A 13,879-nucleotide genomic window follows, 5' to 3' on the forward strand; every position below is an offset into this window, starting at 1 on the left:
CCTCTCAGCATTGAGCCATCTTTCCAACACTTCCCTTGGGTTTTAATGTTGGCAGATTCCTCTCCCTCTTTGATACCCCACAGTTGAGAAATGGCCAGGAGGTGGGAAACGGAATAGACGAGGAGAGGTACACTTAGGATGTGACAGGATGACAGATCCAAAGAGGCTCCTTAAGCGAGGAGCTGGAGGTGGAGATGGAGCTGGCCAGCATCATCCAAGGGAAGTCCAGGACTCAGAGAGATGGGGCAAGAAGACCCTACCTAGCCCGTGCCTCCACCGCTGCGCTACAAGGCAGTGTTACTAGCCTCAACCTCCAACACCCTCTGCTTCATTCTGGCTCCAACCCCTGATCATCTACACCTTTTTTTTTGTTTGTTTTTGTTTTTGTTTTGTTTTGTTTTTTTCGAGACAGGGTTTTTCTGTAGCTTTGGAGCCTGTCCTGGCACTAGCTCTTGTAGACCAGGCTGGCCTCGAACTCACAGAGATCCACCTGCCTCTGCCTCCCGAGTGTTGGGATTAAAGGCGTGTGCCACCACCGCCCAGCTCATCTATACCTTTTACGATGGGCTTCTCCACTCTCCCCCAGGGTCTGAACAGCATGTTCGAGGTGTACCTGGTGGGCAACAACTCGCACCATTTCATCATCTCCCCCACCTCCGTCCAAGGGAAAGCAGACATCCGCATCCGAGTGGCAATTCCCCTGGACTATGAGACCGTGGACCGCTATGACTTTGACGTAAGCCTCCTTCAGCATTTCCTTGGGCTACCTGGGGAGGTTGAAGGGGAGGCTGGGGAGGGTAGAGTAGGATCCCCTTAACTCCTACCTCCCAGATCTCCTCATCTCCCTAGGGTTCTGTCCCAGAGAAGCAACAGAAATGGCAGGGGCTAAATCCTCAAGGAAGGCAAGGATATGTCTGGGAGTATGGGGCTAATTCACCAGACCCACCTCTGGTGTCCCTGTGACCCACACTGGCCAGCCCAGTACCCAGCACCCCTCCCTCCCCCTGAAGAAGGCCCTGCAGAAGGATTCATTGAACACAGCTAGCATGGGCCTTGACTCTAGCAGATACTCAGGGTTAGACCCAGCCTAAACATAGACAGTTTTATGGGAGACAACAAAGACTCCAGAGATGCATGGGAGCTCATGCCACCCTACTCTGCCCCCCTAGCTCTTTGCCAATGAGAGTGTACCTGACCACGTGGGCTATGCCAAGGTGAAGATTACCCTCATCAATGAAAACGACAACCGGCCCATCTTCAGCCAGCCTCTCTACAATGTCAGCCTGTACGAGAATATCACTGTGGGGACCTCTGTGCTGACAGTCCTGGTAAGTCTCTGCGTCCACAGTGGCCATAAACTCTTGCATGTTCCCAGGGACACTGAGCATCTGGGTTTCAGGTGCCCCCAGGCACCTGGAGACTGTTGGTTGGTGAATGACAGTGTCTGGACCCCCCTTGAAACAGGGAAAATAGATCAGACTATGGGGCGATAAGATAGGAAAAGATACTTCAGGGCTTTTTTTCTTTTCCTTGAAAGTCATGCATGCCAGATGATCTAGGAGCCCTAGAAAATCTGTCTAACCAGTGGACTGTGTGCTGGCCATCTTTGAGGACAGTGACCCTTTCTATCTGAGTCCAGCAAGTCCGTTGATGCTCAGATGCCTTTGGCCTTTGCCAAGCGTTCATCCCCACCTGCAATTACTGTATCTATGCCGTTCAAGGCTCTTGACTGCCAGAGGCAGAAACTCTCCTACAGCTCAGCCAAGAAAGCATTAGGTCGTGTAACTTAAAGGAAGAAGTGAGTCCAGGAGTGGCCATATCCAGGTGTTCATCTAAACAATAATCTGTCATTAGCAACAGCTCAGCTTTTTTGCAGTGGCTGAGAAGCAAAGCTCGTCCAGATTTCTTACTAGTTTAGTAATGCTAGTGGGGGAAAAAATAAGTTTTTTCAGTAGCTTCAACCACTACCCCAGAACTGTTCTCAGTAGAGGTGTCATCCTGGTACCACCCATGCCAGCTATGGGTTACGCTTCCCTTAGTGGAGCCAGGGCATAGAGATTGGTTCTGTTCAGACTGTATGGCCTGGCAATGCAAAAGGGCCATCTATCATAAATTTAAATCGGTTACTGCACAGATCAATCTGGTAGATGCTACTCTATAAGCTCAGAGTCTGACCCATAGTAGGTACCCAATAAATGTTGTTGCCACATCCCCATGCTTGCGCGTGAGAAGCCCACAGGGGCCTGACTGCCACGTCTTGTTCCGAGCGGATGTCGCTTGCCGTAGCAGGCCCCCATCCTGAAGTGTGTTTACTCTGTAGACAGATGGTCTGGAGAAACTCTAGGCCCCCAGGCCTTTCCATCTGACAGTTATTAATATTTCAAACAGATGTTTAGCTAGTCAGGCCGTCAGATGGAAACCATGAGCCCGCTATGGCTGTTCTCTGAATCCACTGTTTCCTAGCCCTGGACTCCCCCAGCATTCACCACAGTACCTCAGCAATATATCACTCACTGCCTTTGGCTCCTGGACTCTCTCTTTGCCTCCAAGGCCCTACCCTACAAGATGTATGAAAGGCTCCAGGACTCAAAGGGAATGTGTGTCTCTCACACACCATGGACTGTCAGGGGGAAGGGTGCCAAACAATCTAAGATAAAGAAACCAGGCAGGTAATAGTGATCATATCCATACAGGTCAAGGACCATGTGACAAAGAGTTCTAGTGTGTAGTCCAGGCCTGGTGCTATCAGGGCACTCATTCCTGGAGTCCTTGCTGGGAGGAGAATTTTATTTGCATTTGACATTCCTGTAGATCATTGCTTCTTAACCTTCCTAATGCTGTCACCCTTTAATACAGTTCTTTCTGTTGTAGTGACCCCCCACCACAACCATGGTTTGATCACTACAAGTATTATTTTACGTGCAAACTAAACATCTTTGCTTTAAAAAAAACTATTTTATTGCTAGTTCATAACTGTGATTTTGCTGTTGTTATGAACCATAATGTAAATATCTAATCTGCAGGCTATCTGATATACAACTCCTATGAAAGGGTTGTTAGACCCACAGGTTGAGAACCACTGCTGTAGCTGGTGGGAGAGTTGGAACACCTGTGGAGCAGGGCTGAGATTGAGGCGCGAGCTGAGGAGTATGGCCAGCCTCGGGTGAACATGAATTGAGCCCTTCAAGTTGGATGCATCCAGAGCCTTACTAGGCCTGCCATAGACCTTTCTATCCCCATCTCTAGTTCTGCTCATTCTCCTCCCTGCCTGCTGGAGGGCCGCTCACCCCAAGGTGCTGCCTAGCTCCCGGCAGGCAGCAGGTTTCCTGACCATAACCCACACTGTGCCCTCTCTGGCCTCCCATCTCCACCCATCAGACTCTAGCCATCTGGCCATCTTGATCACCCTTCCTTTTAGATCCAGGTCTTGTCTTTCCCCTGTCTCCCTCAGAAGGGGCCACAGTTACAGCTGCCTGCTCAGAGACTGTGAAATTCCTTCTCTCTGACCTTTTCCACGGTGTTATTAAAATGTTTCATGGGCAGTTGTGTCAGGAAAAAAATTATAAAGAGAAAGGAAGATGTTTTAATTTGCACCGCAGGCTGAGTGGAGCCTGCGGCAAGGGGCTCGCCCAGCCCCCCACCCGGCCACAGCTCTGTTTTTGTGGTTGGGGGAGTGATTGCATGACAGTGGCCAGGGGAAGCTGGCTGTCATGACCAGTCTGGGCATTACAGATGGACCAGTGGAGCCCGACCTCTCGTGTCTCTGCTGGCTGGGATTTATAGCACAGGTTTAGAAGTTTACAAAGCCCAGTAATTTTCCACGGCAGGGAGTTGGGGTGGTAAGGACCTAGAGGTCAAACTTTGACCTTGATCCCAGCTCTGGTTGCTTGCTTGGGCTATCCCTCAAGAGCGCTTCCTTGTTCAACACATCACCTGAGAAGGAGAAAAAATGGGTTGAGTGTGGCTGGGGTTGCAGCCAGAGCACTTGTGCTGGGGACAGGGAGTGATGGGGGTGGCTGGGATGGCCCTTGAGGACCAAGACCTATGTCCTTACTGTCTCTTACTGTCCCACTGTAACCCACGGATCATGTGACCATCATTTCCTACCTGTTAGGTATCTCCGGTAATTGCCATTCTCCAGATAAGGAAGTGGTGCTGAGGGATAGGGATTAAGTGGCTTGTTCAGGGCCCCAAAGCTCCTAGGCAACTTCAGATATTGAGTAAAGGCTAGCCACAGAGGGACTGTGTTAGACCCCTGAGTCCCTTCAGCAGCATCCAGGGCTGAGGACAGTGAAGAGCCAGAGAGGACTCTGTAGATCCCAGAGAACAGGCTGCTGGGTCACCCCACTTGGACCCTGAAAAACCTCAGGCACCACCAGGAGAATTTCTACCACTGGGGCTACAGCAGAGAGAGTCAGGGAGGTGTGGGATTGTGCCCAGGGAAACAGGAATCTCAGTGTGGTCCAGAAATGTCTGTATCAGAAAAGAGTCCTAGGATAGGGTGTGGCAGGGCCTGGTAGGGTTTGGGGGTACCATGGGATGATAGGAGATGTTCAAGGTGAATGTAACCATTTATTTGTCCCGCAGATCTTTGTTGACTGCTTGCTATCTGCCCCTGAAGACAGTGTGTGTGTGTGGGGGGGGGGGGGTGTAGTCCTCAGAGAGCTCACATTGCCCTGAAGAACCTGGCACTGAGAAACGAGTCTTTATATCCCATATTGCTCTCTGTGATGAAGGCAGGATAGCCATTAGAAATGGCTACAGGCTACCTGATCCAGATGAGGGTCACAGAATACATCTGTAAGAAAGAGGCACTATAGTAGACACCAGCAGATGAACAGGGGGAGGGGAGGACATCTAAGAGACTGGGAAGAGCATGTATAAAGGGCCTGTCACTGGCGTATGGGGAGGGGTATGGTGTGCAGGAAGCCGAGGTTCCGCTTCCTTGAGGCCAGAGCCCTCAAATGTCTCTCTTCGTTGCAAACTGACATCCACTCCAATATGCCCGTTGGACTGATGTTCAGGTAGTGTGGCCACTTCATAGCAAGCCACTTCCAGGCCCTCGCCTGTTTTGTGGGAGGCATTTGGGAAACAATGCCAAGTCCCAGCCTAGTTGTAGCAGCTCGGAGTCAAGCTGTCCGTGTGTTGTGCTCTCCAGTGGGGGAGGGGACGTGAGCTGAGGATGAACAGTATCTGGGAGGCAAGCCACCCCTGGGATAGTGCAGGTTCTTCTGACTACCATATGGGTTGGAGGCAGCAGGAGACAGAGCAGACCAAGTGAAGGCCAGCAGCGAGCACACGAAGGCCCTGACTGGGAAGGTCACTATTGTCCTGTCCAGGGTAGAGTACCACCTCCCAGCTACAGACAGACTGGCCTCAAGGAAGCAAAGGCAGGCTCCCATCCCACTCCATCTTCCATATATTCAGATGAGGCCTCTATGGTCTCTGTCTGGGTTGTAAGTCACCCAGGAGGACCTAGAATCCTGTTTTCCTGGGGCAAGCCGTCTTTCTCTGGGGTTTGGCTGCATTTCCTACACAGTGAGAAAGTGGTGCCTCCTTGGCTGCCAGGGAGCCTGGGGTGGTGAAATGGGTATGACTGATACAGGTTGTACAAATGGTGTCTTATATTATGGTTGGCCTGTCTGCCACCCTGAGAGCTGAGGGCAAGCCTACATCTACCATGGTGAGCTTGGTAGTCGTAAGCCATGAGACCTCAGTTTTCTTCTCTGAGGAAGGAAACTTCTCTGTGTCCTGGGGATGCTTTGCTATCATCCTGCTGGAGAGGGTGGTTGTAAGGATGAATGAAGAGGTCCATGTGAACCCTCAGCTCATTCAGGAGAGCCCCCTAGTCATCCCAGTGTTCCCAGTGGTCTTGACCAGCCCCAACAGGTGCCTCTTTTGGAGTCCTGATACTGTCCCAGCGATGGAGAACCTGGATAGTCTCTGAGCCTCTGGGCCCCAGTGACATACGAGGAGGATTTTCTTCCATTTCGCTCATTCCTAGCTACATGGTGTCTCTCATCCTTCCAAAGCCGACCCCACCACCTGCTCTGGACCCTCTCACCTACCCTGTTCCTCTCTCCAGCCTCTATCTGGAAGCTTTGGGGAAAGACCCATGTTCTAGACATCCTAAGGCCAGAACTAACCAGATTCTCCCCCATCAAGCTGGCCTTTCCATCCCGCCAGTCAACACAGAGCCCCTTTGCTCTTTGTCTCTTCTCTGCCTCTTCCCTGCAGCTAACAGAAACCACTGATGCCCAAGGGAAAGGGGAAGTGATGTCATTGCCCCAGGCTGGCCTTCATGGAACCAACTTCAGTTCCATCGAGTTAAGCTCTGATACAATGGGCCTCTGCTATCAGCGGCAAGGCCTGGCTCCCAGCTCTGTGACTGCCAGGCACCTTAGCCTGCAGGTTCGGGGGCTGCCTGCTCCTACCTCAGCCGCCCCCATTAAACCCAAGCAAGTGGACTTAAGAACCCAGACAGGGGATCTGAGAAAGCCACCCCTTGCTTTTTGCCTCAGAGGGTGCTCCCTAAAACTATCCCAGGTCCTTCCCATCCCTCTATCCCAGGAGGAGGGCACATTGCTCCACAGCCTCAGTGAGGACCTCCTACTATCTCAGCTGCTGTAGGAGGATGCTGGCCAAGAACAGGAACCAGAGATCTAGGTTCCTGTTCTCACTTTGCTGATGGCTGAACTTGACCCCATGCAGGTACCTAGCTGTGCCCTGGTCCTCTAGATTCCAGAATGTGCTGTGGAGGTGATGGACTAATAGGACAGAACTGGAGAGATGGCTCAGTGGTTAAGAGCACTGCCTGCTCTTCCAAAGGACCTGGGTTTGCCTCCCAGTACCCATATGACAGCTCACAACTATCTGTAACTCCAGTTCCAGGGGATCTGATGCCCTCTTGTGGCATGGACATCAGACATGCATGCGAGGCATAGACATACATAGAAAGAAGTAATTTTTAAATAAGAGATTGGTCAGCTTGAGCACAGCGTGCCTTAAAGGCCCTGGTGAGTGACAGCTGTGATTGTCAACCTCATGTGCCCCAGCAGCAGTCTCTGGACCTCCACCTGCCCTGCCTCCCACTCTGACTTCCTGGGCTCCAGCTCTCCTCCCTTAGCACAGAGACTGAGCTCCTGCCTATGTCAACTGCAGGATCCAGCCTCAAAGTCACCAAACATAGAGGAGGATAGTGGAGTCAGCCAATGGGACAGAACAGGACCCCTGGAAGAAGCAGAGCAGGGGCTGCAGGGTGTAGAGCCTGTGCAGTTGCTCGGGAACCTGAACTTCAAAGGTCCCTGTGATGCCTTAACCTAACATTCTTCCTGCTGTTTGAGCAGGGCCTTTTGGCTCCTGTTGCGTGGGCCCTGCTCATCACGGGAGCTTGCCCTGGCTGCGGGAGTTTTCTGATTCCCCACTTAAAGAAACTCAGGGGCTCTCCACAGCTTTCACCCACTCCTGCATCTGCCAGCCGGTCCTTAGACACTCACTTGGTGCCTGCGCTGCGCACGGGCTACGCCCTCTGTTCACACAGAGCTTTCTTCTGTGCTGATTGCCACATTAGAAATCACTCAAACTCGGCCGGTGCCACATCATCACGCTCATGGATTCTGGGGTCAGAGATGCGGAAATCTCTTGGAGGCTGGTGATCCACCGGTAGGGTTCACCTCCACAATGGACCCGGAGAAGCAGGACATCTCCACTGGCTCTAGACCAGTGGTTTTCAACCTGTGAGTCACGATCCCTTTGCATCTGAATGACCCTTCCCAGGGGTCGCCTAAGACCTTCGGAAGTAGCAGATATTTACGTTACAATTCATAACAGTAGCAACATTATAGTTATGAAGTAGCAACGAAAATAATTTTAAAGTTAGGGGGTCACCACAACATGAGGAATTGTAGTAAAAAAAATGCAGCATTAGGAAGGTTGAGAACCACTGCCCTGGACACTCACTGGCAGCTGAGTTTAAGCACTCTGGGCCTGGGTTGGCACTCAGTACCTCTGCAACCAGGCTCTGATTGCATCCCTCACACCTGCCTGCCTGCATTCCAGGTCCTTGTCCTCCCTTCAACTCCTCCTTTCTTTTTCTAGTGCCTGCTGTGCCTTCCTCTGTTTATCCAGCCCACTGTGCCCATCTCCAACAAGAAGCCCCCTCTCCCGGGTACCCAGCACACACCCATCTCTCCTTCCATCCATCCTCCCTCTTCCCCAGACTCGCACCTGCTCCTTGGCAGGTGTCTTCAACTGAGGCCACGGCACACAGTGGGTTTGAGTCCTGTGTGAGTGTCTGGGGGACCTAGGGTAACTTGCTGGAGGCACGTGGCAGGACAGAGGGTGATCAAAGGCCCCATGGGGAAACTGAGGCACAGAAAAGGTAAAGGTAAATAGTGTACCTAGATCACTCAGTCAGTCAATGAGCCAATGGCTTTTTTTTTCTTTTTTAGTTTGAAAGTTTGAATTCTTATCCATGTTGGATACCCCATAAGTCAGACATTGACATTCTATGTGATCCTAGGCTGCCCTTGTCCCTTCTCTAGGACTTGGCTTCCTGTTCAGCCTAAGGACAGGGTGACCTGGGCATCTTCTGAGGCTGCCTCCCAGGTTAGGCAGGGCTTCAGAGAGGCAAGGTGAAGGACAGAAACCAAGGTAGGGGACAGAGGTGTCAGGAGGCAGGGCAGAAGGTGGGGTACCAGCTACTGGAGAGCAGAATGAGAGGTGAGGGTACCCATTCTGCAGCCTGGATGGGGAGGAGGGTCAGAGGTAAGGGCCTTCTCTCTACATAATCCCCGTACCCCAGCTCTCCTGGGGTCTGGGTTCCACCATCCTTTCCAGGCCAACCAGTTTTACTCACCTCACAGTCCCCCTCCTTCAGCTGGCAGGAACCTTCAAAGGGCTCGCCTGGACAAAGTGTCCCATGGTGCCCACAGACAGGGTGGTAATCTTACTTACCTTCTCCCAGCAGGCTCCTAGGGCAGACTTCTGACTGCCTTGGTTCTGGATTCCTCCTCTGTGCGATGGCAGACCAGAGTTCCTACCTTAGCAGTATGAGGGGGTGATCCTAGAGAGGCCCTAGTGTCCGTCCAAGGTGTCCACCAGCTGTCCCGGGCTTTTGAAGACAGCTCCTCTCCCTGTTTCTGATAACTCTGGTTTGACTTGATTCTACCATTGCATAAAGCTGCCAGTAGAAATCACAACATGAATTATTAGCTGGGGAGATGCTTACTTAACCCAATGGGTAGGCCCCATCTGGACAGTTTACTGAATCTCCCAGAAGACGGGGGGGTGGGGCAACTTTGGGAAGACAGCCCTGCTATGTTAGCCTAGAATCTCCCCCCTTCCCTCGGTGGGCCTTCCCACAGGCCCATCCTGATTCATTCTCCCCCTCCCCCACCTCCTGCCACCCCTTACCACTGGCATCTTAATTGACCTCCTTGTTCTCAAAGCCCTAGAGACCTGAGACTCCAGCTGTGCTTAAACAGAACAAAATCTCTTCCAATTTCCCCACCGTTTAAAAGAAAATTGAATTCTTTATCTGCAGCCTGGGGAGGGGGAGGGGGAGAGAGAGGAGGAGGGAAGGAGAAAAATAGGAAATAGCAGGTCACCGGCCCCTGCTCCCAAGCTGGCCTGGAAGCCTTTGTCGACACAATGTCCCTCCATTTGGGGGATGCCTAAGGCTGCCTCTCAGGACCCTCGGTGGGCTCTGGGTTCATGTCTAGTCTTCCTGTTGGAATAAGTGTGGTTGGGGGAGCTGAGCCGCGGAGGTTGAGCTGCTGACAGTGATTGACAGGTCGGAGTTCCTCTGGCTGTCAGGCCTCAGTGCTTCTGGCCTGTGTTTGTCTCCTTAATCTAAATATCCACCCTAAAACTAAAATAGGATGGAGTGCAAGGTAGGACAGGTGCTCTGGAGAGTTCTGGATGGAGTAGGGCTGTGTTTGCAGGAGAAGAGGAAGGGAGAAGGGAGGCCAGAGAAGTTTCTGGCTCCTGGGCTGAGTTGGGTATTAAGGCAGCCCCCCCACCCCTCCCACACACACCTCTGCCCTTGAAGTGCACCATCCTGGCTTGTGTAAGCTCTGATGGTTTTCAGAGAATCAGCAGCTTCTTGGCGCATTGATTTTTACCAAGTAAAAGAGACCTATAACTGTCGGGCTCTGCAGGGCTGCACAGCTTCTGTCACAGGTGTCCCCAGAACCCACCAGTCTCAGTTTGGGGATGTGCTGATGGCCATTGACCTCTGCCCTAATGTTAAAGCTGAGAGATACCCAGTAGCATCTCTGGCCCAGTGATTGAATCCCCGGAGTTCAGTGACTCTCGGGCACCTCATCTCTTCTGTAACTATTGTGCAGAAGACACAGGTCCAGGGAAGCAGGTAGCCCATTAGGGCAGCCAGCTCCAGAGAAGCCAAGCCAAGAGTGTAGCTCCAGTTTTATGGCCCCACCCCTTAATACCCCAACTCAGCCCAGGAGCCAGAAACTTCTCTGGCCTCCCTTCTCCCTTCCTCTTCTCCTGTAAACACAGACCTACTCCTCTCCTTCCTAACCAGGGCCAGTGTAGTTGCCCAAGTCCTGCAAAAGTAGGCCTACCCATGGATGACCAGGAGCAGTCCCTCACCAGGGACCTTGGTGTCCTCTTCTGGAAAATGGAAGGACTAGGCTGTATGCTCTCTAAGCCTCGCATGCTGACTTGTGATCACCTGCCCCCAGACAGTCTCCTCCCACACCTAGAGCTTCAGCTCAAAAGTCACCCTTCCATAAGCTGACCACTGATTGCTCCTGCTCAGGCAATTGCGCTAAGGACACTGGAGCAAGGAAAATGGACCCCCCTGGGCAACAGGAGAGAGAATTGATGTAAAAGTGGCCAGGGCTGGAGCGAGTTCATAAATACTGCAGACCAAAGGCCGGTGCCAAGGCCGCCTGGGCTAGGTACTGCGGAAGGTCCCCAGCCTGGGCTGGGGTGACTAGAGTACTGGGCAAGGAGAGCCACCAGGGCCCCAGCTGAGTCTGTCTATACAGCAGCTAGAAGGATGTCTGGGGTAGATGAAGTGCAGGAGAGGGGCGTACAGATGTGAGAAGTGGACCTGGGTCTGTGGGCTCAGGGCAGCTGTGGGAGGGGTAGGAGACATGCATCCTGCCAACTCATCTCTAGGGTGGCTCACAGTCCTATAGATGCTGGCTTACCTTGTGCTTTTAAAATTTTATTGCTTTGTTTTATTTTATTCTTTATTATTTTTATTTATATGTTTATTTATTTAATTATTTTTGAGATAAATCTCCCTATATAGCCCTGGTTGGCCTGTAACTCACTATGTGGACCAAACAGACTTGAATTCACAGTCTGCTCTCTGAGCTCTGCCTCCAACGGCTGGGCTTAAAGCATATGCCACATGATCTTGTTTACCCTCATGACCCTAGGATGTGACTACATGTTCTAATAGCATTTTCTATTTTATGCTACTACACATAGTTTTTTTTGGGGGGGGGGGGGAATGTACTCGAGACCCACTAGAATCTAGTGTCTACCCTTTTCACTTCTCTGGGCTCATTTGAATGAGGAAGAATTAAGGGGGGCAGGCATTAAATCTAGGAGTGCCCAATTTTCAGCCCACGAGTTACAGAAGCATGCATGTATTTGTTACATGAGATTGTGACATGACATTTTATCTATGAAATTCATGCCTAAAAAACACACAATCAAATTGCAGAGAGAAAAGTCACACACACACACACACACACACACACACAATCTCATCACATTTTAAAGAGCCACATTCGTAGATACCCCAGGCCATGTGCAACCTGTGGGCCACCAGCTGGGCACACCTACACTAGACTGACTTCATGAACAGCCACTGAGGATTGACCCAAGTGCACCGCCCCTGCTCTGCCATCTGATGGCGGTGTTGGTGACAGATTTCCATCCAGTCTTCGGACAAAACTTTATCCTAAGCCTGCTGCTTCGGAGCTGTGACTTGGAATGGCATTGGCCTTTTACCAAAAAAAAAAAAAAAAAAAAAAAAAAACTAGTCTAGCCGCCAGCAGGAAGCCCCAACAATTGTTTATACCAGGCTGCTGTGTTCATCTCCCATATAAAAGGGGCAGAGCCTCAGGTGGCTCCCTTAAGTACTCCTCTGCATCATGTGTGGTATACAACCCTCACCTTCATGATCCAAAATTCTTGCTAGAACCCCAACGACCACACCATCCAAAATACTTGCTAGGACCCCAGCTATCACAACTATATTTTAAATTATAGAAGGAAGTGAAGAAAGCACTTCTCCTCCCCCACAATGCACCTGTGTAGGGGTTGATGCCTGCGGAGACCAGAAGAGGGTGTCAGACTCTTTGGAGACATATACTGGCAATTTTGTGCCACCAGACATGAGCACTGAGACTGGTCCTCTGCTGAGCCATCTCTTGAGCCCCCCTCCCCTTCTCTGTTCAGAATTCCTAGAAATACAAGAGAGAGAGAGGCAGGCAGGCATGGTTTCTATTAATTTGATAAGCAGGTGGGGAGGGCTTGGATGTCTAGTCTCTGTCAAATCACCTCTGCACTTCAATTTCCTTTCCTGGAGAGTGGGGGGGGGGGGGGAGAGAATACTTTCAACGCCTTTTTTTCCCTTTGGTTTCTCAAGACAGGGCTTCACTGTATATCCTGAAACACATTATGAACCAGGCTGGCCTCAAACTCAGAGATCCGCCTACCTCTGCCTCCCAAGCATTGGGATTAAAGATATGTGCCACCGCTGCCCAGTGATGCTTCTTTCTTATAGATTTGCTGTAAGAATACAATGATGTAATGTGAGCTGGGAGCTCAACACAGTGCCTGGAACAGAGGAGGAGCTTGGCTTAAACATGAAGTCGCCGGTGTCATGTGATGGACCTTTTGTGTACATCAACCTGTCATGTCCCCACCTGTGACGGCCTATGAGACTCCTTGTTTTATAGAGGGAGAAGCTAGTGCCAGATGGCCACCCCGCTGTGGCTGGCAGTCTGAGCTTATGTTTCTAGGGTATGGATACCCTTCCCTTAAATGAGCCTCACAGACTCTTGGAGGCGCCTGGACCCTCCCTGTGAACCTGGCAAAACCTAGGGCTAGGCTGCGGAAATGGCTCAATTATGCTTCCTCTGGGAGTATAAGGACCCCAGAACTGTGGGGGAGGGGTAAACAAGCCACGTGTAGTGGCCCATGGTTATAAACCTAGCCTAGGGTCAGCAGAGATTGGCAGATCTGAACCACACTGGCCAGCCAGTCTAGCCTACTTCACAATCCCAGGCCAGTGAAAGACTGTCTCAATAAACAAGGTTTTTGAGTCCCCCCCCTCCAAGAATGACAGCTGAGGTTGACCTCTGGCCTCCATATGCATACATGTACACATGAACATGTATACACACACCCCTCTCATGGGACCATGAGATGACTGTCACCTTGTAGAACAGACCCAAAGTGGATCTCTGTTTCCCGGCTTCCCAGCAGAACTCAGAGTCGGTGCCTTTACCTCTCAGTCACCTTCCTTCCTACCAGCAGAGAACCCAGACTGGACAGAAGTCCCCCATGGGCTCCCACTGTGTGCAATAAGTCCTTAAAACCTAGAATAGGGAGATCGGGGCCTTCGACGGTTGAATGATCAGGGACATTTTGCTCAGTAAGCCTCAGTCTCCTTCTCTCGGTATCTGCAAAATGAGAATTCACTGAGCCCTCTGTCTCTGAGGCCAGGGTTAAAACAGTGTCCTTCTCCAAGCTCATAGGCCCTCTGGGAGCTGACTGGGAAAGGGGATTGGGAGTGGGGAAGCTCAAAGGTTCTGAGCCTAGGACAGGACTAATTCTTGATCCCTAACAGGCACAACAAGACATCATTCCCCCCCCCCCCCCCCCCCCC

At 51.4% G+C, this 13,879-nt stretch overlaps 1 protein-coding gene across 1 annotated transcript in view; it reads left to right on the forward strand.

The window, feature by feature from the left end:
* The window catches only part of LOC142853975 (cadherin-23-like), a 246,940-nt gene that overhangs the window by 165,699 nt on the left and 67,362 nt on the right, over positions 1-13,879 (forward strand). The window contains exons 12-13 of the mRNA XM_075979128.1: positions 587-736; positions 1,170-1,328. Coding sequence (XP_075835243.1) covers positions 587-736; positions 1,170-1,328 — 309 coding nt within the window. The remainder of the gene's footprint in view (positions 1-586; positions 737-1,169; positions 1,329-13,879) is intronic.

The sequence above is a fragment of the Microtus pennsylvanicus genome, chromosome 7, assembly GCF_037038515.1.
Source record: "Microtus pennsylvanicus isolate mMicPen1 chromosome 7, mMicPen1.hap1, whole genome shotgun sequence".
Taxonomy (NCBI): domain Eukaryota; kingdom Metazoa; phylum Chordata; class Mammalia; order Rodentia; family Cricetidae; genus Microtus; species Microtus pennsylvanicus.